Source organism: Onychomys torridus, chromosome 13, assembly GCF_903995425.1.
Source record: "Onychomys torridus chromosome 13, mOncTor1.1, whole genome shotgun sequence".
NCBI lineage: Eukaryota > Metazoa > Chordata > Mammalia > Rodentia > Cricetidae > Onychomys > Onychomys torridus.
In genome coordinates this window covers 38,532,660-38,559,155 of record NC_050455.1, presented here as the reverse complement: position 1 = coordinate 38,559,155, position 26,496 = coordinate 38,532,660, and the positions used below count along the sequence as shown (strand labels likewise).

General features: G+C 38.0%; 1 protein-coding gene across 5 annotated transcripts in view; it reads right to left on the bottom strand.

Moving 5' to 3' along the window:
* Window positions 1–26,496, bottom strand: part of Dmxl1 (Dmx like 1) — a 151,961-nt gene that overhangs the window by 104,576 nt on the left and 20,889 nt on the right. For 4 of the 5 annotated variants that reach the window (XM_036205232.1, XM_036205233.1, XM_036205234.1 and 1 more), the window contains exons 4-12: window positions 25,872–25,950; window positions 23,529–23,661; window positions 14,732–14,798; window positions 14,010–14,188; window positions 9,831–10,020; window positions 7,363–7,531; window positions 2,025–2,237; window positions 867–1,120; window positions 76–760 (exon numbers count right to left, since the gene is read on the bottom strand). In XM_036205232.1, coding sequence (XP_036061125.1) covers window positions 76–760; window positions 867–1,120; window positions 2,025–2,237; window positions 7,363–7,531; window positions 9,831–10,020; window positions 14,010–14,188; window positions 14,732–14,798; window positions 23,529–23,661; window positions 25,872–25,950 — 1,969 coding nt within the window. Of the gene's footprint in view, window positions 1–75; window positions 761–866; window positions 1,121–2,024; window positions 2,238–7,362; window positions 7,532–9,830; window positions 10,021–14,009; window positions 14,189–14,731; window positions 14,799–19,829; window positions 19,874–23,528; window positions 23,662–25,871; window positions 25,951–26,496 lie in introns of those variants that run through there. The other variant, XM_036205236.1, reaches the window with a different exon arrangement.

Genomic DNA, 26,496 nt, shown 5'->3' with positions numbered 1-26,496 from the left:
AAACATTTACTGTTTAACCTTTTAGCAAGAGTGTCTGAAAATTAAATAACTGAAATAAAATCATAGTATGCTTACCTAGACAGTAACTGGGTATAAGAGTAGGTAGCCATGCCACATTGGAAAAGGCAGAAACATGAAGAGAATTAATCCGGGCCAGCTCAGAGACTCCTCCAGAAAAAGATAATGGCCCAACTGGATCAACCCTCCAAAGGATAAGTTCACTATAAATAGCGTTGGGATCTTGAAATGCCATATCAACATTGTTTTTATTTTGCTGTGTCAAGAAACATTCTTCAGTATTTACAGTGTCATGAGCTTGCTTTTGGTTACCCACATTTGGTGTCCTTAATGCATTATGGTGTGAAGTTGTCAGTAGTAATGGTAACACTGAGTGGCAAGCTAAATCATTAAGATGAAAACGATGACCACAATATCTGGATTTGTGAGAAATACTAAGAACTGTAGAAAAAGCAGATTCCTCAGCAAAACTAACCAGCCACTGATTCAAAGAACCATCAGCATGCTTTGAAATCATCATAACGTTAGGAGTAAAAATACTTAATTTTAAATTGTTCGATGATTTACTGTGACCAGAGGAAATAAGCATTGACGTAGAACGAGTGAGGCCAGCAGGTTTCTGTTTTCCTTGTTGAATAGCTAAGTCAACATTCTTAGTACAGGCGTACATAACAATGCTTTTACAGAGAGAGTTTGCATCACCTGTGGGGAAAGCTACAGGAATTCTGGAAACAAAGGACACCTAGAATTAAGAAAGTAGGCATTAGAACATATACTTACAATAAAAACATATTACAAAAAGTTTTCACATAAAAAAGAAGCAACTCATTATAGATGATTAACAGTACCTGTACTTGACGAAACATACCAGGCTGGTATTCATCCAGCCAATCTACATGCCAAACTAGCAAAGAACCATCCATGGGATGAATACTGAAAAGCATGTCTGCATTTTTACTCCATTCAGACAGAAGCACTTCAATCTGATGATCAATGGCGGCTGATGATAACGGTGTAAAACTTGAGTTTGGTAACATTTTATCTTCACCCAATTCCTTCTTCTCATGAATTATTTTTAAATCATCAACACCATCATCCATTTCTATAAGCAAAAGAGTTCATGAACCAAGTGAATACAATAACGCTATCACTACAAATTAAGACAGAGCTTTCTAAATAAATTCAAAATGAAAAACTATACTTTTGTATTAACAAGAAAGAAGGGCAATGAAGTTAACTTAGTAATCAGACAGCTACCTGGGCTATTAACATACACAAGCATGCATATCTTTACTTCTTTCAAAAGGCCCAGACTCTATGCCCTCTCCTCAACTCCTGTATCAGGAATACGGAGAATTTTTTTAAGAGGCAATTAAAACATTTTTACCAGATTTAAATGAAAAATAAGCAAAGACTTACAAATCAGTTAGAAAATGAGACCACTTGGGCCTCTGTAACTGTTTTTTGCCAATGCAGAGTGTAAGTGGTTATGTTCCAATTCTGAGTCAAGGCAGAGAAACGGTTACATCCTCTCCCTGGCCTCTCTTCCTTCTCCACATCCAACAGCAGGATGACTACAGGAGTCAAGACCCTATCTATAATGCAGTGTGGTATCAGCAGCACAGTGTCAGGCATAGCTGCTGTCTTCTTACAGTCCGTGTTTCTCTCAACTCTAACCGACATATAGGTCAACTATATATTAAATTGCAGATTCCGGTGAGTGGTTGTGTAGCATATGAGACTATGTATTTGATGCCACTACACCATATATAGTTCATAAAGTAACAAAGACTTACAGGCTGACAAATCCAAAAGAACAGAAAGCTCTGAAAAAAAGTGACCTGAGCAAGAGCATTTATACCAAATTACTAAATGAGCTACTCTGTATTTACACTATACCGTAACAATCTTGGAGATTATCTCTGACAAAACGTAGTTTTATCCTCATATGAAAACTATATATTTATGGCTGAAAATTTAAAATTTCATCCTTCTTAAGTCTTTACCTTCATCAGATTTTATATCTGCCTGAATAGAGTCTTCTACACTGGCCTCTGATGAGGGATGTTCAAAACTTTTTCTAAGTTGTTGTAAGAAGACTTCCATGGACAATGTAAAATGCAGCTCTTTATTGTTTAACCAGTGTACCACAAAAGGTCCACATTTCTCTTCATTTTCACTTAAACTTAAAGATGTAATAGATGGAAGAAGTGGGATGTCTATAAGGAAAAAAAAGTCACAAAATCAAATTTTGAACAACTGTAACATAGAATACATTTACACTTTCTATTTTCATTATTGACATTATACTTACCTTTCATTTGAGAAAAATTTAACTCCTTTTAGATTGAACTTATTTTTTTATAGCCGGAAATTGGAAACAGCCTAGATGTCCATCAACTGATAAACGAATAATGAAAAATGTGGTACATTTACACAATGGAATATTATTCAATTGTTTAATAAAATTATGAAATTTGCAGGTAAATGGATGAACTGGAAAAAAATCATCCTGAGTGACATAATCCAGACCACAAAGGGCAAATACCGCATGTTTTCTCTAATATGTGACTATTAGCTTATAAGGTTTTGATGTGTGTGCTAAATCCAAATAACCACAATGTTAGGAACTAGTAAGGAACTAGGATGCAGGAAAGGATGTCTCAAGGAAGGGGCAATAGAATATAGTGTTAGAGAGAGGTAAAGGGCAGACTACAATAGGAGGGTTAAATGTCAAGGGGGGTAAGAATACAGAGTAAGGGGGAAATATGAGGAGGGAAAAGTGACACTAAAGGCCATTTCAAAGACCATATGGAAATCTTCTATTATAGAACTTTCCTAATATATACGTGTGTGTGTGTGTGTGTGTGTGTGTGTGTGTGTCTGTGTGTCTGTGTGTCTGTGTGTGTCTGTGTCTGTGTGTATACATATGAAAGGAATTTAAATGGAGTCACCAGATAGGGGGAAGACAATGACCCAACTAGACATCTTTTTTTGGAGGGGGTGGAGGGGTTGCTGAGACAGGGTTTCTGTGTGTAGCTTTGATGCCTGTCTTGGATCTCACAGTGTAGATCAAGCTGGCCTCAAACTCACAAAGATCCACCTGGCTCTGCCTCCTGAGTGCTGGGATGAAAGGCGTACACTACCACTACCTGGCCCAACTAGACATCTTATACCACCAAGTAAAATCTCCAGTGCCAGGAATGAGTTTCATCTTATTGTCGGCCAAAGGGGTGCCAGGAACCCTTACTCTCTGAAATATCACAGGCAACTGTCAAGGCTGTTAGTTGCTCTCTACAACCTGACAGTTGAGTCCCTATTGTTGAAGACAATGTTTACTTGTGTTATTGAAAATGGAGAAACTAAGTTGGTACCCTACTAGAAGCTTTACTCCTATTGTCTAGTGTTTATGGTGCTGGAAGGTACTCGCATACTACTGGAAGAGAACAATTATTGTCAATCTCACCTAGCTATGAAAACTGTGACCTAGAACAGCAACCTGCCTGCAAGGTATCCTGGTATAACAGTGGCACAAATGGGATTAACCAACCAATCTGATTGGATTCAGGGCCCATTCCATGAAATGAAACCCATATCTGACACTGTTAAGGTGCTCAAGAACCTGAAACGAGATAGGTCATTAGGCCTAGGAGAAAACCCACAACTATTATTTTGCTAAAGGGACATAGCAATAAAATGACTCCTAATGATACATTGTTCTACCCATAGTGCCTGGCTCAACCCCTCATCAGAGAAGTTTCTTCTTGCAGGAGATGGTGATTAACAAAGAGATCCACCATTGGACAATGTACAGAGAATGAGAGACTTTGTAGCACTCAGTCCTAAATAAGTGTCTTCATCAAACCCCTCCCCTGAAGGTTGAGGGATCTAAGCATGAGAGGAGGCAGAAGGACTGTAAGAGTCAAAGATGATGGATGACTCCAAGGAAACAGTGTCTCCTGGACACAACAGGATTGATGCTCCTAAGAACTCAAAGACTGTGGCAGCACACACAAGACCTGCAAAGTTCAAGCCATATGGGGTCCCATTACTGAGAGGGGGAAAAATAGACACAAAGTCCCAGCTCTAACACAATAGTTATTTCTAGTCAATACCTGCTGGCAAAGGGAACAAACAGTTTTCTACAGTGGAGTGTCACTGGATATATCAACCACATTCCAGGGTAGGTCCCATATCCAGGAATAATTGGCCAATATAAAACCAACTCCATGATTTTTTTTATAGGCTTTTTGTCTGGGTACTTTTGCCTTAATGGTTTTTCTGTTTTAGTTGGTGGGGGTGGGGGATATTGGGAGGAACATAATACAAACACAAAACTGGATGAGTAGAGAGGCTCGTGGAGGAGCTGGGGGAGAGGAAAAACATGATCAAAATATATTTTATGAAAAAAAATTTAAGATAAAAACGAATAAAAAAAGTGTTCCTTGGCAGTACTTTTTAATGGAAGTACTCAATTAAGTATACTGAAGTACAAATCAAATCAGTTACTACAAATACAGTCTCTAATAGAGTTAAAGTTAAATTGTCTATCATATTAATGAGATCTGGATCATGTTGTTCTATATAGAGCTATAAAGGCTGAAACTGACTTAAAGCATACAAACAATATTCTCCAAATTCAGTTTTCTTTCATGATAAAAGGTTTTTAAAAATCAATAGAACTGTCTGTTCGATTTATCTGTAGTTGAGACAGAAGTGGAAGCGGTTCTAGAAGAGATGAATGATAAAAGGAGAGGACCCTCCCTTGATTCTACTGCCAGAGGCAGGTACTAATACATCCAATCCAAGAGTTCCTGCTTAGACCTATAGATCCATTAACATAATCAATCACTTTGATTATCTATTTATTTACCTATCCCACACCTGATTATGGACTTCATGAGAGCAGGATGACAGCTGTTTAAAGTGCCACTCCCTCCAATTCCTAACACCATCTCTAGTTTCTACTCTGGTAAAGAGAAAGCTACTAAATGCCCCAAGCAGCTGAATTAATTGCCAATCTCATTATTCCTGGGTAGAGTCAGGGACTGAAAGGGTACTTCTCCAAGAACTCATAAAAAAGGCTTTCTCATTTTTGGCTTGCACCAATCCAAATAAGAATGCAATGCCTTTAATTGACAATAAGCATTTGTACATAACAAATAATACTGCTGGTTTTTAGCAAAATATAAAGAAAGCTCAATCTCTTTTGCATTAACACCACACCCAAAGAAACAAAACAAAAATAACATTATTTTGTAACAAACTTTCAGGAAGATATAAGAACTAGAGGAGAGAACATGCTGCAAACTCCTCTCCTATGGCTACAGGTAACAAATAAAAAAGAAACCCAACCTAAGTAGTGCAGTGGTGGCGCACACCTTTAATCTCAGCACTTGGGAGGCAGAGGCAGGTGAATCTCTGTGAGATAGAGGCCAGCCTGGTTTACAGAGAGTTTCAAGACAACAGCCAGAGCTCCTACACAGAGAAACCCAGTCTCAAAAAACAAGGAAGGGGAGGGGGCGTGAACCTAGAGCTGTGCTTTTAGAAATATAGCACCTAGAAAGATTAATCCAACACAACAAATCTACAAAGAATTCTCCATACAGTCCAAACTAACTGCAAGAATATTATGCTTTTACATGCTCTATGTTTTTTGTTTGTTTGTTCGTTTTTGTTTTTGTTTTTTCCTTGACAAGGTTTCTCTGTAGCTTTGGAGCCTGTCCTGGACTAGCTCTGTAGACCAGGCTGGCCTCAAACTCACAGAAATCCACCTACCTCTGCCTCCCGAGTGCTGGGATTACAGGCGTGCGCCACCACCGCCCAGCCTATGTTTTTGCCTTAGTCATTGTTCTATTGCTATGAATAGACAACATAACGAAGGCAACTTTTATAAAAGAAAGCATTTAAATGAGAGCTTGCTTATAGTTTCAGAGGTTAGTGCATTATCATCATGACAGGGAGCATGGTGGCATGCAGGTAAGCAGGCTGGTGCTGAAGAAGTAGCTACATCTTGTTCTATAGGCAGAGTCTGGGCTGGCAAGGGCTTTTCAAACCTCAAAGCCCACCTCCAGTGACATACTTCTTCTAACAGTGACACACCTAATTCTTCCAATTCTTTCAAATAGTGTTCACTCCCTGGTGACTAAACATTCAAATATGACCCTGTGGGGCCATTCTTATTCAAACTACCAGTATTCCTTTGTGATCTACAATCTACATTAAGTTTTAATTGTCTTTATTGAAAGCCTGTCAAGGAGATGCCACAATCAAACTTACGGTTCTTCTCTCAATAATCTCTTAGGCTTTTTCTATTAATGTGAGAATTCAAGCCTTCTTTATTCTTGTACTATTGTTGAGTTTAAATTTATTTCGTTTTTCTGAGGTACTGCAAATCAAACCAAGGGCCTCATATATGCCATTGATGTATCTAATACTGTCCTTCACTCAACAGGGGCCTTCAAAATTATGCCACAGACCTTATAGGTAACTATAAGCACTGTCAATAAATGTATTTGATAAAGGTGATCATTTCCAAACCTACGTAACTTTTTAATGAAGATAAATATATGACACTGATATTATCTTGGCTCATGGATACTTGTACAACTAGGATTATAGTCAACCAAATAAAGGCTAAGATCAAAAGTAATTTTTAATTCCTACTGAAAGTATCTCTATGCTTAGAATTCTCTTCACTAGAATGAGCTCTGCTAAATCAATTTCAGTAATTAACTGATAATTCCATTGCTATAGTTCCTTGAAAAGTACAATACTGCATGAAAATTGGTTATGTTTAATTGATTATGTTTTAATTAAATGATGCTTAAGAATGTTCATTTTATATTATCAAGGCCATCCTTGGTTAAATAATGAAACTCTGTCTAAAAAGAGGGAGGAAAGGGGCATGGAAGAGAGGAAAGAGAGAAGATGGGGGAAGGGAAAGAGGGACTATATTCTATGAGATATAAAAAACAACCAACTGTTCTAGGGAAAGGATTCTAATGTGTAAAGGTCAAATAAGTCATTTACTTTCCACCTTCTATAGATGTGGTATTAATTATGTGTAAATATTAACTTTCTTTTTTTTGGGGGGGGGGGTTGGCCAGAGCTGAGGACCATACCCCGGGGCCTTGCTCTTGCTAGGCAAGCGCTCTACCACTGAGCTAAATCCCCAACCAACTTTCATTTTTTTGAAAGAAATATTTTGAAATACTACTTTAAGTTCCTCAGCTGTGGCTCCTGACTTTTATATCCACAGAAAATATTTACTAAACTGATAACTACTTCAATCTCCAAATTCCAAGGTACATATAGATTGTATTCCACTACAGAGCTAATTACCTGTGGCTGGGTTGATGCTGGCTGCAATATGAAAGTGACAAAGTGCATTGGCATGCAATGGAGTGCTCCTGTGGACATGGTGAGGATCCTGCTGATGAGGCAGATAGCCAGTATGTGCCACAAGAGCAAGTGATCTCCTCCGACCTCTACGGAAAGGTCTCAGATTCCCCTGTAGAAATAAAAACAAAGTAAAATGACTGCTACATTAGCACTGTCAGAATGTGTATATATGTGCTATTTTATGTAGATTTATATAAAAGATACCTCTGTATAGCAAATTTGAATCCTGAAGAATAAATATCTGGCCTACTCTTTTCATATTTGTTTTTCAACTTTTAAAATCCACTTCCAGAACTTAAAAGTAAAAAAATAAAAACCAACCAGACAACTAACAAAAGAAAAGTCCAAAAAAAACCAACGGTGTGGGCATAATGGTGGACACTTAGAATCTCAGCACCTGGAAGAGAGGCAGGAAGACCTTTAACTGAGTTCTAGGCTAGCCTGGTCTATACAGTGAGCTTGCCAGTGCTATAGAGTAAGAACTTGTCTCCAAATAAAACAAAAGTAACAACCAAGATGTTGTCTGTGTATTGTCTTTGTCCACAGATTACTCTCCGTTAACTATGAAGCAGTGAGTGCTATTACCATAATGTACTAAGTTATCTGATCTTATGTGGTATCCAGCTTAAACACTGCTATTTTAATATTTCATAATATAAAATAGTTCATATAGAACCTAACTAAGGTTATCTAGTCAGTAAGAATCAAAGTAGAATATAGATTCCTAGTCTAACACTTTGTAATGCAATTAATACACAAAGCCATTCTGTTGTTGAATATACAATACATCTTCATTAGACTCTGAGCCATTAGAAAAATACTTGTTCAGCCCAGCAGTGGTGGCACACTCCTTTAATCCCAGCTCTCTGGAGGCAGAGGCAGGTGGCTCTCTGTGAGTTCCAGGCCAGCCTGGTATATAGAGTGAGTCCCAGTACAGCCAGGACGGTTTCACAGAGAAATTGTCTTGAAAAATGAAAAAAAAAAAAACAAAAAACAAAAAAACACTTGTTCAGCTGGTCATGGTGATGCACGCTTTTAATCTCAGCACTCTAGAGGAGGAGGCAAGAGGATTTCTGTGACTTTGAGTCCATCCTGGTCTCCATAGTGAGTTCCAGGACAGCCAGAGGTACATAATGAGACCCTGTTACAAAAAACAAAAAGGAAAAAAAAAAATTGCTCTGTGGTAATTTGAATGTTAATGGCCCTCATAAGCTCATAGGGAGCGATACTATTAGGAAGTAAGTGTGGCTTTGATGGAGGAGGTATGGCCTTATTGGATGAAGTGTGTCACTGTGGGGGTGGGCTTTGAGGTCTCCCAATGCTCAAGTTATGTCCAATATCAGTCTACTTCCTGTGGCCTACATAAGGATCAAGATGTGGGACTCTCAGCTCCTTCTCCAGCACCATTTTGCCTTCACAGTTATGGTGCACCACAATAATAATGGACTAAATCTCTCAAAATAGTAAGCCACCCCAATTAATGTTTTCCTTGATATGAATTGCCATGGTCATGGTCTCTTCACATCAATAGAAACCCTAAGACATGCCCTATACATACAAATTTAAAGACAAATCATGTTCCAGATACTTTATGTTTTAACATTACGAAAACAGTAAAAAGCCAGGTGTGTTGATGCACACCTTTAATCCCAGAACTTGGGAGGCAGAGGCAGAAGAAGGCAGATCTCTGAGTTCCAAGCCAAGAAAAGAGAAAGAGAAAGAGGAAAAGGAGGGGAGGAGAGGAGTAAAGGGAGGGGAGAGATGAGGGAAGGAGGGGGTAAGGGAAGAGTAGGGGAGGAAGAGTAGAAGAGATACTGAGTCAGTATTTTTATTCTATTTTCAATGAGAAATGGACTCACACTTATAATCCCACAACACAAGAGACTGAGACAGGATGACTGGCATGAGACTGACATCATCCTGGAACTAGAGTGCAAGACTTCATTTCCAAAGAGCAAAATTTGTTGTATATTCAATTAGCCCAAACATCAAACACTGACTTTTACTGTCAATGCTTGTAAAAAAAACACTTGTGCTCTGGTGGGTCTGAAAATAACAAAGGGTACAGCAGGATATAGTAAACAAATAAGTGCTAAGAGAAAATAAATTTTATAGTCAAATCTTTGCATTCTCAGATTTTACATTTATTAAGTCAGTTGTTACCATCATTGTGCTATTGGTTAAGCTAAGATTAATCTCATAATTAAAGACAGTTTATGCATTATAAAAAATACTTAAGTGTATTTTCTTAATAAGATAAAAGGAACATTTCTGATAACTGTTTTCCTAAGATATACTACTTATATTACTGTGTAGTAAAAATAAATAAATAAATAAAATAAAAGAAAGAAAATGCATAAAAGATTTTAAAATCTGTAGGAAACACATAACATAATAAAATTACTTACTTCTAGAGCACTTTGAACTCGGTCTTTACTGGAAGCATTTCTTTTGAAGTTATTTGTTAAATTAATTGGTTCACACAAGTGGTTGCAGTCACCTCCATATAGCAAGCAGTCATTTGGTAAAAATGTTTCTACCCAAAGACGACAGACATTATCTTTACAGCAAGTCAACAGGACGTTACATACAGAAGCCCTGAGGAATAAAAATATTTTAGAGACAATGCTAATTATATAGCACTGTATTAAACATTCTGTAGTGTTTCTATCCATATTTAAACACATAACTTATATTAATAAGAGAGGCAGAAAGATGCTTAAGAGTTAGGTAGCTGCTCCTCTAGAGAACCAGGGTTTGATTCACAACACTAATTAAGTACAGTTAACACCATTTCCAGGGAACCCAATACCATCTGCTAGCCTCCAAGGGCATTGTACAAACATATATGTAAGCAAAACATCCATATGTATAAAATCTTCTTAAAAATGAAGAGAATGTGTACTGATTTCACAACCAAAAATGTTTACCAACCTATTTCTTCTCTGTGTAGAAGAAAACAGTTCTTGTTATATAATCTAAGATTTTTATTACACCTCAGTTGACAAGCACAAACAATGTTCCTAGTAAAACTTCCCTATTTATTCAGTGAATGACCATTATTTTAACTATTTCATAATACTTTCTGCAAAGCACAAAGTCATTAAGACACTGGTTCAACCATATAGTATACTTATCTTCTTCTTGCCTGCCTAGGCTCAAAGGAGTGATGTGCAAGAGAATTCACGACAGACCTGCACAAACTAAATCCATCCTTAGTAATTCTGAACTTTTGGTTTTTCCTTTTATGACATCCTCAAAATAAAAGTATATACAGCCATTACCAACAAGGAAATCTATTATCAGATAATTTAGCAAAATGAAAGGAAGCAAGGGAGGAAGGGTGGGCAGTAAAGCCACGAACAGAAGGGAAAAAAGCTAAGAGGGATAAAATTATTCTACAGTAATCACCTTATCATCCATCTCTATATGATTAAAAAGAACAAGTAGCACAAAGGAAAAATTCAGCAAAACCCATTTGTCTGGATTATTCTGTCAACATCAACTTCCCTAATCCATTTCTCACCTCTTTCCCTATCTGACCCTCTCACCCACTTTGATCTGTCTACTCCTTTGCATCCATCTTTTCCATGACTTATCCATTCTTCTTTTTCTCTGTCCTCTGACACCACTCTCAGCCTCTCTAGGCCATGTTTTCTTTTCATCTGCTCGGTCTGCCCCTCACCTCACTCTTTTGATTTCTTCTTGAACCTCTTGCTTCTTACTCCTCATATCACCAGAACGTTCATCCATCCCTTTCCATTTTCCCCTTCCTTTCTTCTATCCCTTGCCTATACTTATTTCCTCTATCTTATGTACTCATATACAGAACATAGCAATGAAATTAAAAATAAGCAAATATATCAAGAGGAAAGTAAATCAAAAGACAACAATGAAAGTCAAAGGTTCAAAAGACAATACCAAAAGTTCAAGGTTCATACTGTCAATGAGTAACTAGCAGAGTATGAGTAACTAGCAGAGTAGGAACACTTGTAAAGGAAAAGTAGAAGGTAGTAATTTAAGGGTGGAATAGACGGCAATCAGATGAAGTCAAAGAACTTAAGAGAAACGAAACATGTCAGAAAGGTCACCAATCAAAAGCAGGAGAGAGCAAAGATCTGACTGTGTGTATAGCTTACCTGACTCCCCAGCTGTCTGGTCAATCTGACCAAGTGGCAGGGCATATACAAAGGGAGAGACGATGCGTGTCTTTGGCGTCTCTCCCTTGCCCCCTTCTTAGTTGCACCGTCCTCTAAGTACCTCATGCTAATAGACTGGCGCTCCCCTTCCTCACTTCTTTTACATGTATTATATCCTTGATGTCTATGACAGCTTCTCAACCTTCCTAATGCTGTGACCCTTTAATACAGTTCCCAACTTGTGGTGACCCCTGACCATAAAATTATTTTTATTGCTACTTTATAATTGTAATTTTGCCACTGTTATGAATCATAATGGAAATATCTGTGTTTTCCTATGTTCTTAGGCAATCTCTACAAAAGAATCGTTCAACCGTGATCTACAGGCTGAGAACCACTGGTCTGGCATATTGATTCAAAGCCTACACAGCACATAAAACCAGCAACAAACAATAATAGGTTTAACCTCAAAGAAAGCAATCCTGTGATGGGTAACTTGTCCCGAACATCTGCCCTATACTGATGAAGTAACAAGCTAAGATGGTTTTGCAACTGGTAATCTTCTGCTAACTTTTGGAGATACAGCAGGAAGCAGGATATCACCAAATCTCTCAACCTGTCCTATATTCATCACTTTTTTTTTTTTTTTTTTTTTTGTTTTTTTGAGACAGGGTTTCCCTGTGTAGCTTTGTGCCTTTCCTGGAAATCACTTTGTAGCCCAGGCTGGCCTCGAACTCACAGAGATCCGCCTGGCTCTGCCTCCTGAGTGCTGGGATTAAAGGTGTGCGCCACCACCATCCAGCATTCATCACTTTTTAAATAGTAAAGTATACACTTACTACACAAATATGTCTACTGTTCCTTCTCAATCCAACAGTCTCTCTGGATTCAACTTTGCCACATTAAAAAGGGAAAGAGAGAGAGAGAGAGACAATAACATAATAAAATGGCCCAAAGGCACATTGCATGTGCCCCTAAATGTCCCAGTTTTAGGCATCTGCTTCAGCCTTCACTGTGATGAGTTCTGTCAAAACTTAAGCAAGCTAAGTCAGTCCTCAAAAAAATTCAGTAATTCATAAGCCTGTTTAGTATCTTGATGGTTGTAGCATCAATAAATGAAAATTTTCACTTATGCATCAGAATAAATTAGTTTCTGTAAAACAGCACTCTTCTGACAGGTTTAAAAGACAAATTTGTGATGACCAAGCTGGAGTCACTCACTTCTTTCAAAGTAAGAGTTAACAGACACAATAAAATCATTACATTCAAAACACATCTTTATGTATGTAGGCAACAGAGTACTAGAACATTAAGTGAACCTGAGGTGGGGTTCCTTCAGCTGACAATACTGATTACCCAGACCATTCTCTCTTAGCTTGAAGATTCTGACACAAATTAAGAACAGAACAATGACTTTTCCTAGAGTTTCTCTTCTATACCTCAATTTGACTAGAGGGCTAGAAGAAGGTCAGTAACTACTACACTGTAGCTCAAAAATCTAGGTATATCCTGTTGGCTCACAAGAGCAAAATGAAGTCAAGAAATGATGTAAGTGCAGTACTGCAATTCTGCTTGAACATCTCCACGCTAACTCAACAGCACGGCAAAGGTAAGAGATAGATAACCAAATTAGCACCGCCATGTAGCATAAGACGGATTTCTAGATGTACTTACCAGAGCTATGTAACACACCATAAAAGACCACATAAACATTCTATGTGATAGTAAGTTTTTCAAGGACCACAGAAAAGAACAGTACTAACAGGCACAGATTTCTCAGCTTCTATGGGTTGAACTAACTCAGAGCATGATAACAGAAAGAATTAACTCCGTTTTCCTCAAAGATATCCTTTCAATAAAGTGTAGTTTGTTTGTTTAAAAAAGGATGCCAGAAGCTACAACAGAAAGTACAAAATGAAGAAAATAACTGTCAAAAAGTCCACACAAACAGCAATCTATATAAGGAAATAGAATAGAAAACATAAAGAGCCGGGCAGTGGTGGCGCACACTTTTAATCCCAGCACTCAGGAGGCAGAGCCAGGTAGATCACTGGGAGTTCGAGGCCAGCCTGGTCTACAGAGCGAGCTCAGGAAAGGCACAAAGCTACACAGAGAAAGCCTGTCTCGGAAAAACCAAAAAAAAAAAAAAAAAAAAAAAAAAAAAAACCCAAAAACCCCAAAAAAACAAAAAACAAAACAAAAAAAAAAACACACAGAAAACAAAAACATGTAGAATTCTATGACAAAGACATCTGATATGGAAATAAATTATCTTGGTCTTAAATTCCCTTTGAGGTTGTTATACTAAGCATTAATCATACTTGACCAGACATATGCAGCCTAGGACAACAGACTATTACCCTAATTTTCAAAGGCTCCAAGTAAGAAAACCAGTCAAATTGGTAATGCTCCCTTAACACACAGTGAAATCACAACCAATCAACTGACCTTGGCATATATTTGCTTGTTTTCCGCCAGGAAAATCCATTTACAGCTCGTGGATGGGCCAGATACACAAAAGAGAAGTCAATTTCTCCTTGGGATTGTTTTTCTGAATCTTTTTCTGGGGAGGTAACACCTGGTCGCCAGTTTTCTACATTATACCATACCTTTAGAAGACAGTCATCCTAAAGAGAAAAAAAAAAAAAGCATACAATGACCATATAACCTCGTACATTATTCAGGAAAAATAAAATTAAGGGTTTCTTTTCCTTAAGCCAAAAATCAAGGAAGAGTGCAATACTAAAAAGAATAAGTCAGTTAATATTGTAAGTTCAAAAATAAAAGTACAGGAGACTGGAGATAGCTCAATAGTTAAGAGTGTGTGCTCCATAAGCAGGAGGATCTGAATTTGACTCTCCAGAACCCATACAGAAAAGTCAGGTGCCACAGTGCGTGCCTATAATCCCTGCTGAGAAGGCAGGGACAAGAGACCCTGGAGCTTTTTGGCCAGCCAATCCAATCTAGCCCATACTGAGATTCAGGCTCAATAGAAAATACAGTGGATACTCATCATCAAAGACACTGCTTGATTTCTGGCCTTTATTCTTTGTGCACAAGCCTGCACATGCACCACATACACATGTGCACACAAGGGCGGGTGTACACATAGTCTTAAAGTATAATGTAGTACAGATACACAATTCTACAACAGTACTTTCAAAATTTACCTTTCCAGCAGTGGCAAAAAATTCTCCATCTGGAGAAAATTTCATTAAATGGACTTGGGAAGCGGTTCTGTAAATTAAACAGAGAAGGGATAATCAGCAAGGAAACTAGGTTCAAAATAATCAGCAATATTCAAATTAAACTCCAGCAATTTCTTATTCTTACAGAATTTTTTTGGTAACAGTTTCACACTCACTTTCCCCACCTAATAAGACAAGGTCTTGCAACATGGTTCAGTCTTAACACCAGGTTAAGCAGGCCCCTGCCTGTACAACACATAGCTAGAACTACAGAGTACCATGCCTGACTCTAAAGGCTGACTCAAGTATTTTGTTGCTATTGTTGTTGAGAAATTTTTGTATGGTGATATTTTACTTGTCCTGAAATGAGATTTTATTTGTATGTTAATAAATGAAGTTACCTGGGGGTCAGAGCTAATAGCAAGCCATAGCAGAAGTTTGGCAGTGGTAGCACAGGCCCTTAATCCCGATCACATGATAGGCAGATCTCTGTGTGTTCAAGGACACCACCAGCATGGAGACACATGTCTTTAATCTCAATACCAACCATAGAGACCTGGAGGTCTGTATAGACAGGCAGTGACAAGGAGGTCATGTGGTTGGGTTTACAACCAATGAGAAGGCAGAATAGAAAGTCAATAAAATGACAGATACACAAGAAGTAGCTCTCTTTCTGAGGGGAAGGACAGCAACGGCAGCAAAGGGTAAGAAGGCAGTTTTAAGTATGAGCTCTTAGCTACTGCTCTGACCTCTTGGGCTTTTAACTCTGCATTTGGCTCTGTGTTTCTTTTTTTGGTTTTTCCAGACAGGGTTTCTCTGTGTAGCTTTGGAACCTGTTCTCGAACTCACTCTATAGCCCAGGCTGGCCTCGAACTCACAGAGATCCACCTGCCCCTGCCTCCCGAATGCTGGGATTAAAGGCGTGCGCCACCACTGCACGGCTTTTTTTTTTGGGGGGGGGGGGGTCTGTGTTTCTTATTTAATAAGACTGTTACATCTACATTTTTGTTAGTTTAGTTTTTTTGTTTTGTTTTGTTCTGTTTTTTTGTTGTCATTAATTGAACTCAAGGGTCAGCACATGCTAAGTACATGCTTTACTAGGGACCTTCTCCAGACCCCTAACTTTTAAGTATATTCCAAAAAAGAACGTTACTTAGATAGAATCTTTAAATATAAAATACATATTTTTAAGTCATACAAATGTAGGTAATTCTAGCATTCAGAGGCAAACTTAAGAATATTGCAAGTTTCAGCCTAATGTGGCCTACATCATGACTACTTCAGGCAAGCAACAGATGTATGGTGAAGCTGTCTCAAAAACCAAACCTAGAGCAGTGGAAACTCCCTGGAATCTAGAAGGAGTGACCCTAGCTAAGCCTCCTAATAATGGGGGATACAGAGCCCAGACTGGCCACCTTCTATAACCAGGGTAGGCTCCTAGCAGTGGGACTGGAACATCAACCCAACTACAAAACCTTTGACCTACAACCTGTTCAGTCTGCAAGAAATGCTGGGGCAATGGTGGCATAAAGCTTGTGCCAGTGACAACCCATGACTGGTTCAACTTCAGACCTATGCTACGAGAGGGAGCCCATGTCCGACACTGCCTGGATGGCCAGGAACCAGAGGCAGGACAGCCCAGAGACACTGGGTAAAACTAAACATGGCTGGCAAAACAAAAACAAAAAAACAAAAACAAAAAACCCCCCCACAAAACAAAAAAAAACGAATGATTCCTAATAATCTTCTGTTATACTCATATATCGGGGCCTAGCCAATTGTCATCAGAGGAGTGTCATCCAGCAACCATTGGGAGTAGATACAGAGACCCGCGGCCAAATACTACAAGGAGCCGGGAGACCCACCCCTGCTCCAAGAAGAGGGAGAGGAAGGACTGCAGGAGCCACAGGGGTTAAGGGACATCATGAGAACACGGCCCAGAGAATCAGCTAAGCAAGGTTCGTAGAGACTCACAGAAACTGAAGCAACACCCATGGAGCCTGCATGGGTCTGGGCTAGGTCCTCTGCATATACCTACAGTTGTGTAGCTTGGTGTTCTTGTGGGACTTCCAACAACACAAGCCTGGTAAGTCTGAGTCTCCTGTCTGCATTTGGGACCCGCTTTCTCCTACTGGGTTGCCAAGTGCAGCTACGGTATGAGGGCTTGTGCCCAGCCTTATTGTATCTTGTGTGGCCATGCTCAGAGGACATCCCTTAGGAGGGCTGATCATTCCTTTTTTAAGGCAAGGAGAGGAGGAGTTGATCTAAGTCTGAGGGAGAGGGCAGATTAGAGAGGGGCTGAGAGCAGTGGAGGGAGAGGAGACTGAGGTCAGAATACAATGTGTAAGAGAAGAGTAACAATGAAAAACAATTTCCTACAATCATATAATAATAACTGTATAAAACTTGATAAGCCTAACACTAAAGTAACAGCAATTTCCCCTTAAAGGTGAGAGAATTGTTTCCATTTCTAATGCTCCAATATACATTTTTCAGACAACAGTGTTTTTAAGTGAATTTTGCCTTCATCTGGTATAATATTTACTTAATGAAAGACTTTACATGTGTTAAAAGAATTTAAATAATCATGAATTCAGCTACCCAGCTCTGCCTATCTATTTAGTGCATACTTGCCTTTTCTTCTCAAACACTTTTTGGCTCATTATCCCGTATTGCCTTCCATTCTCAACACTTTACATTGGAAACCCCCAGCATTGTCAACGCTTTCCTTTTCTTCATCCATATTCATGCTTAGCTAGATCTCTGTCAAACCGATTAGCAAAACATGCCAAGTAGGCTTTTTCATTCTTTTGGGTGTAGTGCTGGGATCAAACCTAGGGCTTAACGTATGCTAGCGAAGCATTAGAGCACTGAGCTCTATCCCCAGCCCAACAAGAGGACTTCTATTGTAATTCTTTTACAAGTACCCCCTACCTTTTACACATAATAGCTTCAAAACTGATGGATGAAAAGAAGAAAATGCAAGCACCTATAGTATCATTAATATCACAGCGTTCTTCCTCAGACATACATCAGTCAACATATCAGTATATAGGTTTTTCACACCTTTACTTTCCAATTCCCTCCCATCTGCTTTCTACAGAAGAGGAATGGAAGGACAGGTTGGAAACAAGATCATATTCAGTGGGAAGCAAAATCATATTTATAGTTTACATAGTAAACTTACTTATTTACAAATGTGAACATTTCTGCATATAGACACATAAGAGGTGTTTATGTGTCTAAGAATATAGACCTATGTCATTATTTCATTGGCTTATGGTTTTCCAGGGTACATCACACAATGATTTGAAATATTTACTAGTTCACAACTATTTTCTCAGTTTTTCTGCAACAACAAAGTGATGCAATGAACACCCATACACGTGTGTGTGTGTAAAAGCAAGCAAACATTCATGCTCACATCAATACCAAAATCAACTTAAGAAATAAATTTGTTTCATCTTAAAGCTTACTGCCCATCACGAAGGGAAGTCAGGAGAGAAATGCAAGGCAGGAATCTGCAGATAGGAACTAAAGCAGAGGCCATACAGGAATGCTGCTTGCTAGCTTGCTCCTCTTGGCTTTCTTATTTGCTTTCTTATATACCCTAAGGTCCTGCCCAGTAACAGCACCACCTACAGTGGACAGGGCCCACTCACAACAAATATCAACCAAGAGACGGTATCTCTTACTGAACGCAGAGTTTGTCTTTCAGCTAGACTGGCTGGCTAGTCAAAAAGCCCTTGGATCCTCCTGTTGCTGGCCTCCCTCTCACACTGATATTATACATGTGTGCTATTATGTCTGTCTTTTACATGGATGCAGGACATCCAAACTCAGGTCCTCATGCATGTATAGTAAACATTTACACTTACATGTAATTACAACTTAGCCTGCACACTCATTACTCACCTGGTTAATCTCTGAGATATTCTTAAACTAAATTGTAAAAAATGTGCCAAGAGCAGCTGACTTGTAATCCCAGCACTCAAGAGACTGGAACAGTAGGATTTTGAGTTCAGGGCCAGCATAGCAAGACCCTTGTTTTTTCTTAAAACAACAATGACAGTAGCCTTTCTAAAAGCAAAATAAATCTTAGTATTCCTACTTAATCCCTCACAAACTTCTGGATTCCTTCACAGTAAACAAATAGTCAAAGGCATCTGGATATGGTGGCTGTAGCAGTTTCAATGACAATGTCCCCATAGGTCATAGTCTGAATATTTGGTTGTCCCCTGGTGGAACCGATTGTGAAGGATTAGGAGGTGTGATCTTATTGGAGATGTGTCACTGGGTTCAAGTTTTGAGGTTTCAAAAGACTTGCGCCACTGCCAGTGTGTGCTTTTTGCCTCCTTTTGCAAATCAAGATGAGAGCACTGCTGTGGGATGTCTTTCTGTACACTGTTGCTCTCACTGGCTGATAAACATAGCTGTTTTGCCAATGGTAAGGCAAAATCAGGTTAGGCGGTACATTCAAACTGAAGACAGAGAGGAAGAAGGGTGGAGTCAGGAGAGACACCAGCCTGCAACTCAAGGAGCAACAAGATGCCAGTAAACCAGTAATGTCACTGCCATATACCAATATACAGGTTAATTGAAATGGGTTAATTTAAGATGAAAGAGCTAGCTAGCAAGAAGCCTGAGCCATAGGCCATACAGTTTGTAATTTGTGTTTACTTGGAGACCAAGCAGCTGCAGTACTGGGTATGGGACACAGGAAAACTTCCAGCTACATCTAGTGTTCTAATGTGGGGCAAGAATTTCTACCTAAAACCAGTGCAAGTTTTTAAAAAGGATTCTAAAATGGAGCCAAGAGCAGCTTCCTAGTTGCGTCTCTCATGGGGGACACAGGACAGAGACACTATAGCGTTTGAGCTTGAGCACAGCATGGTGGATTCTCTGCGTCTCCAAACTGCACAGTGCACTGTGTGGTGGGTTTAGCTTTTGCTAGTATAGACCAAGAAAAAAAAAAAAAAAAAAAAGGTTTCTGGATTACATGCTGCTCGATGGAGGCACAGACCCACTGTTTCCCAGAGTTGGCGGTGAGCACGGCTCCCAGAGCTGGCGGTAAACATACCTCTGCTATGTTGGGAAACCGAATGGAGCAGAGTCAACAGCCAAAGCCGCCACACAGCTTAGGAGTTTAAAATCTCTCCTGGACAGAAAAAGATTATAGATACACAATAAGACAGATTCAGATAGAATAAATCTCAAAAAAATTTATAGTGTGTGTAAAATGTATGTGGGCTTGGAAGAGAGAGGAAAATGAGTATAGGCAGTTATAAAAAGTAATAAATAGTTTTAAGAAATAAAGTCTTTAAAGAGACAGTAAAAATAATACAAAAGAAAATAAGCCACATAAAGATGGAAAATACACAAAGAGTCTGAATTATGCATATTGTGTTTTCTTTAAATTTTTTGACTGTTAATGAGCTAACTGAAGATATTTTACACTGCTATGGATTTTAATTTATTGATACAAATTTAAAGTTAATTTGTTATACTGTATGTATATTTCTTCTCTTGTTTAAGGTATGTTTATGCAATTCATTTAAAATTGTAATATATAATTAAGAACTACAGATTAATGATCATCCATGATAATCAAATATATAGTCAAGTTAGTTAAGTTTTTTAGTTATACAAAGATATATTTTAATTAGGTAGGTAATTTTCAAACACTTCAAAGACTTACAGAATATGGCATTTAAAATGTTTTAAAAACTTAAGACTTTTCTGAACAGTGAGACACATCTGGTCCTGGCAGTACCAGTTACTTCAGAGAAGATGATGGGCAACAAAGAAACTCCATATGGAGTTTGCTTTCTTTATGGCCAAAGTTAGCCATTTGGGCAAGAAACTGCTTTTGCCTGGACTGCTTGAAAATATGCTATAAAAACTGTACATGTGCCCTTAGGAAAGTGACGACTGAACTTTGCCAATTCAAGGCAAGAGGGTCCTTAAGGTTCCTGCTTCACAGAAGAAACTGCCAGACATTCTGCAGGACACAAAGGAAAGTGACTGATGAACTCTGCCAATAGGTAAGACAATCTTTCAAATTTCATGCTTCACTAAAAAGTCTGCCAGAGACTTCAGGCCTTTAGGCTGAAGATGGATGCCCCAATGTTGCAGAGGAATTTTGGATGACTGTCCAGGCAGCCAGATGTCTCGGTCATTTCTAGAATTTTGGAAGTTGCTTACAATGCATTTCCTGTTTACTTAGGTAATATATCCTTCTGGGGTCTTTGATGGAGTTGAAGACTAGAAAGTTTAATTATAGTTTTCCTTAGTTATGATAAAAGGTGAATTAAATATAAAACTTTAGACTCACAAATATAGGATAGAATATCTTCTTTAATTTTACTAAATACAAATAGTCTAGATATTGTAACTGTAATTCTTGTTTGATAACTGTTTTATTATATATAATTTTACTGTGTTAAAGTTAAAACCTTCCTTTCTGATTAGACAGAAAAGGGGAAGTGCTGTGGGATGTATTTCTGTACACTGTGAATACATGTTGCTCTCATTGGATGATAAATATAGCTGTTTTGCCAATGGTGAGGCAGAATAAGGTTAGGCGGTACATTCAAACTGAAGACAGAGAGGAAGAAGGGTAGAGTCAAGAGAGATGCCAGCCTGCTGCCCAAGGAGCAAGATGCTAGCAGACCAGTAATGCCACCACCATATGGCAATATACAGATTAATAGAAATGGGTTAATTTAAGATGAAAGAGCTAGCTAGCATGAAGTCTGAGCCATAGGCCATACAGTTTGTAATTAATATAAGCGTCTGCGTGTTTACTTGGGACTAAGTGGCTGCGGGACTGGGTGGGACACAGGAAAACTTCCAATTACAAGCTCTCAGCTGTTCCTGCCACCATGCCTTTGTTCCACCATCGTGGACGCTAACCTTCTGGCACTATAAGCCAGACCAACTAAACACTTTCTTTTACAAGTTCCTTGGCCATGGTGTTTTGTCATAGCAACGGGAAAGTAAATAAGCCAGTAGTAATGCCAACAGTCCCAGCTACTGAGGAGACTGAGGCAGGGGGATCACTTTAGTATATAAGACCAGCCTGAGCAACATAGCAAGAGATTTCCCTCCTCCGCAATTTTCTCGCAATGATGGATAGACAGTTCTCCTCTATCACTCTATCTTGCTCATGTCACTCTAGCCACCAGTTAAACACTCATACATACAGAACTGTGATGACATCCATTTCTTTCAGTTTGGTTCTCCAATGTGACCTCCGGTTCTCTTTCACTTACCTTGCTTACTTTTTGTCTTCAAAGTTCTTACCTCAAACATGTCATCAGTGTTTCAAGCACATCACCAGTAAGGAATGTGATCAAAACTGAACTCTGAGATGTATGCTAGTCATCTTAAACTGATCCTAAATCAAAACATATAGTCTCTGATCTTGAACTTTACTACTTGATTAATAAGAAAGTCTCAAATCAATAGTTGTTGTGCCTATTCTAAGTTACTGTTGCATTCTCTGAAATTAAACAGTCCTTCCTCCCTTCTCACAAATACACAAAGTACATTTTATATTCTCTGTTTATTTCATGGAAACCTTTCAAAGTACCTATAGGAAGAGATAAGTCCCTCCCCCTTTAGTAAGTTAAAGCAAATGGCAAAACAAAGACATGATGGTAGGACAGTTGAAAGTTTATATCTTGATCTACAAATATAAGTCAGAAGCGGCACAAAAGTACAGCCTAGCTCTTGCTAAAATAATATTTATGCAAAATTCTATTCTTTCCCTCCACATATTAACAGGTTTATTCCTATGACACCTCTTCTACAAATTTAGTATACAGGTCTGCCCTGCTGTCCTTTGGTACCTGATAACATTCTATTACTACTTCATATAAAATGGAGTAAGAAGAATTCCACCCAGTTATTCCAGTTTACCTGTGTAATGCTGACCTTCCCGTTAAATAAAACATTCAAGCAATTTTACCGATTTTTGGAACATATTAGGCAACCAAAACATATCTGTTGAGTGATAGAAACCTGAAAATGCTAACCAAAATATATGAAAACAAAGCCTACTGAGTCATACTTATAAATTTCTAGAAAGAAAATATTAATTTACTGTCCTTATCGACAGTTCATAATATCTTTTACTTTGACCACTACTATTAATAGATGTTATTCATCCTCTTCTTTCTGGACATTGTACCTTTTTTTTATTTAGAAATAAATCAATCAACTCTTAAAATGTTTGCTAGTTATACATACTGAAACTCTGCAAATGTTCTCTTCACATCTTCATAACCCATTGTTGTAAATTAACATTTGATCCATTCTTTTCTATCCAATCTTATTTTTAAAAGAAAGCATTAACTCCAAAACTGCACTTATTTCTCCTCAAGCTTTTATTTCCTTAGGGAAATATTTTATTTTTATAGTCAAACCTATTAATTTTTCCTTCTCTTTCAATTTCTAGCTTTGGTATCATATTTAGAAAATATCTGTCCAACAGCAACATAACATAAATGGTTAATGAGTGTGTGGAAGTTACAAGACAACTTGGAGGAATCAGTCTTCTCCTTCCACCACATGGGTTCTGATCTTAGTTTGTCGGGCTTTGTACAAAGCAAGCATCTATGGGGTGAGCCATCTCACTGCCAACCTACATTTAATTTAGTCTAACCATAGACTCAAATGTCTGTTCACACTAAACCAACTAAAAAAAAATCATATATAGAACCAACTTATAAAATAAAAAATGCAGGGCAGGTTTACTCTCTAGTCAATTGCTTACTTGCAATGCCAAATGCACACCCAATCTCCAAAATTAAGATTTGTTCTATCTGGATTTTCATCTTCAGTTTGCTTCCTTGAGTTAGTATTACACCAGAGCTGAAGACAGCTGGAACCAGTTAAAAGACGATTACCTAAAGAAAAATACAAATGTATTATTCACCATTTATTATGTAGATAGTTAACACTGAGTTAAGACACATACTCAAGAATCTTGTAAGACTATAGAATATCACACAGTTTCTAAACAGAAACTGCAAAAGAATAATTTGAGGTTGGCTAGATGACTCATAGGGTAAAGGCATTTATTTCTGAGCCTGATGACTGGAGTTCTATTCCCAGAACCCTCATGATGGAAGATATAACCAACTCCTGCAAATTGTCCTTTAACCCCCATATATGAACCATAGCAGGGGCATACCCATACATATATACACATAATAAATAAGTACTGTAGTTTTAATAAAGATACATATGTGTTAAAAACAAAAGAATAAATTAAAAAAAAAAAAAAAAAACTGGACCTGTTAACAACTTGCTATGGAAGGAAATGATCTCATGAATCCCTGTCCCTCTCTTGAGGATTCTTAACAGATAATGGTAACTGGTGGAAGGGACCAGTGAGTGCCCATCCCTCCCTGATTATCTACAGGTTATCAGTCCTAAGGGAGAAAAAACATTTTATTTTGTGTTACAACCATTGGTAGGGAGACCATACTCTTGGAAATAATCTCTCACTCAGGATCCTGTAAGAAATGCTAATAAAATGCAGTGAGAAAGGAAGGAAAGAAGGAGGGAGTGAGGGATGGGAGGACAAGGAAAAGAAAAAGTTAATCCAGCAAAAGCAGAATTTTAGGTCAGAAATTTATAAATCCATGTATCTACATCATTTAATTACCCAAGCAAATTGGATCTAGTTGGGCAATCTTTGAACTTCAATTTTCTTATCCGTAAATTCAGAGCTTTCTAGCATTATAGGATTAACTGTAACTTGTACAAAGTCTGTAGCTAGGCCCCAATGCAATATGACTTTCCCACATCTCCAACAAGAATGGAATCTGTTTCTCTTATTTCTTGAATACCTGAACTCCCACTTTGTTCTGAACAGAAAATGAAACAGGAAAATCTTCTGGATAAGGAGGGACAGGCTTTAAGAGTAGTTGCCGCTTAAACTTGTAATCTCAAAATTTAACCAGCATGTAAAATTTATACTACCCTGCTGTAGAGGCCACATGAGAACCAGGCCACATGGAGAACAAAGGTATCCCACTAGAGAACTAGCCAAAGGTCCATACATGTGAACAAAGTCTTTGACCCTTTACAAGAAAGGTACTTCAGCTAATACACAGATAAGAGACAAGGCATTCCCACTAAACCCTGTAGCAATTCCAACCCATAGAACAAAAGCAGGAAAATGTTGCTTTAATCTATGAAATATTTATTTTTATTTTGTATGTGTGTTTTTGTCTGCATGTATGTCTGTGTACCACATCCTTTAGGACTGGACTTACAGTTATGAGCCACCATGTGGTTGCTGGGAATAGAACTAGGTTCCTCTGGAAGAACAACCAGTGCTCTTCACTGTTAGCCATCTCTCCAGCCCCAAGTTATGTATTTTTTTAATGCAAATACATATATTACTTAGAAGTAACTTCTTTTTCCTATTTTATCTAATTGTTAAAATCCTTCAAAAAGTCAGATCAAAAGAAGACTTGTCAACAAAATCTTATTTTCCAGAGAGAATTATCTCTTTTTCCAAAAGTAACAGTTATTCTGTATAATATTTATCATGTCCTATCATTTACTATTGCTTATATTTGCCTTCATTTCAGTACAAATTATAAAAGGGCACAATGTGCTTCATTTACTTTTATATTTACCATAGTTTGACTGCTGTGGGATGTTCTGTATGTTAAATGTGTTGCTCTGATTGGTTAATGAATAAAATGCTGATTGGCCAGTAGCCAGGCAGGAAGTATAGGCGGGACAATCAGAGAAGAGAATTCTGGGAACAGGAAGGCTGAATCAGGAGACGCTGCCGGCTGCCACTGCCATGAGTACCAACATGTTAAGATACTGAAAAGCCATGAGCCATGTAGCAAGGTATAGATTTATAGAAATGGGTTAATTTAAGATGTAAGAACTAGACAGCTAGAAACCTGAGCCATTAGACCAAACAGTTTAAATAATATAAGCATCTGTATGTTTATTTTATAAGTGGGGACTGCTAGGGATTTGGAGGGACCCTGAGAGAAAAACTCAAGCTATATTTGACAGATGAAAGAGTAATAAAAACAACTAGTTCAGTGACATTTGTTCCTGCTAATCTTGTTAAATTCCTTACCTGTGGGATCCCAAGTTATATTATGTGCTATTGAGTCCAGAAAAAATTGGCCACTTTTCTGCCACTGACTATAAAGTCCCTAAAATTAGAAAAAAAGTCAGTTAGTTAATTGTGATTAGCATATTTTATATCAAATGAACATATTCAACATTTGTTGTGCTCATATTAATGCAGTCATTTTTTAGGAGAACAAAACAATTCAGTCAAGAGAAATAGGAACTACATCAGTAATTCCAAACCTATGGGTTGAGACCTGTTTGGGGGTCACATATCAGATATCCTGCATACCAGATATTTACATTGTGATTAATAAGTTACAAAATTACAGTTACAAAGTAGTAACAAAAATAATTTTATGGTGGGGGGGGGGTCACCACAACATGAGGTACTATATTAAAGGGTCACAGCATTAGGAAGACTGAGAACCACTGAATTAGATGATAAAGAAGACTCTTGAAAGACAACCCACTGCTGGGATCTTAAAGTCTATCCTTAGTATAAAAAAAAAACCAAAACACTAAACATGTATCTTACCTAATCTCACATCAAACATTGCTTACAGTATGTGTATTTTATTATAATAAAGTCTAAAGTGTAATTTAAATGTGTGTCTATGGGTCCAATA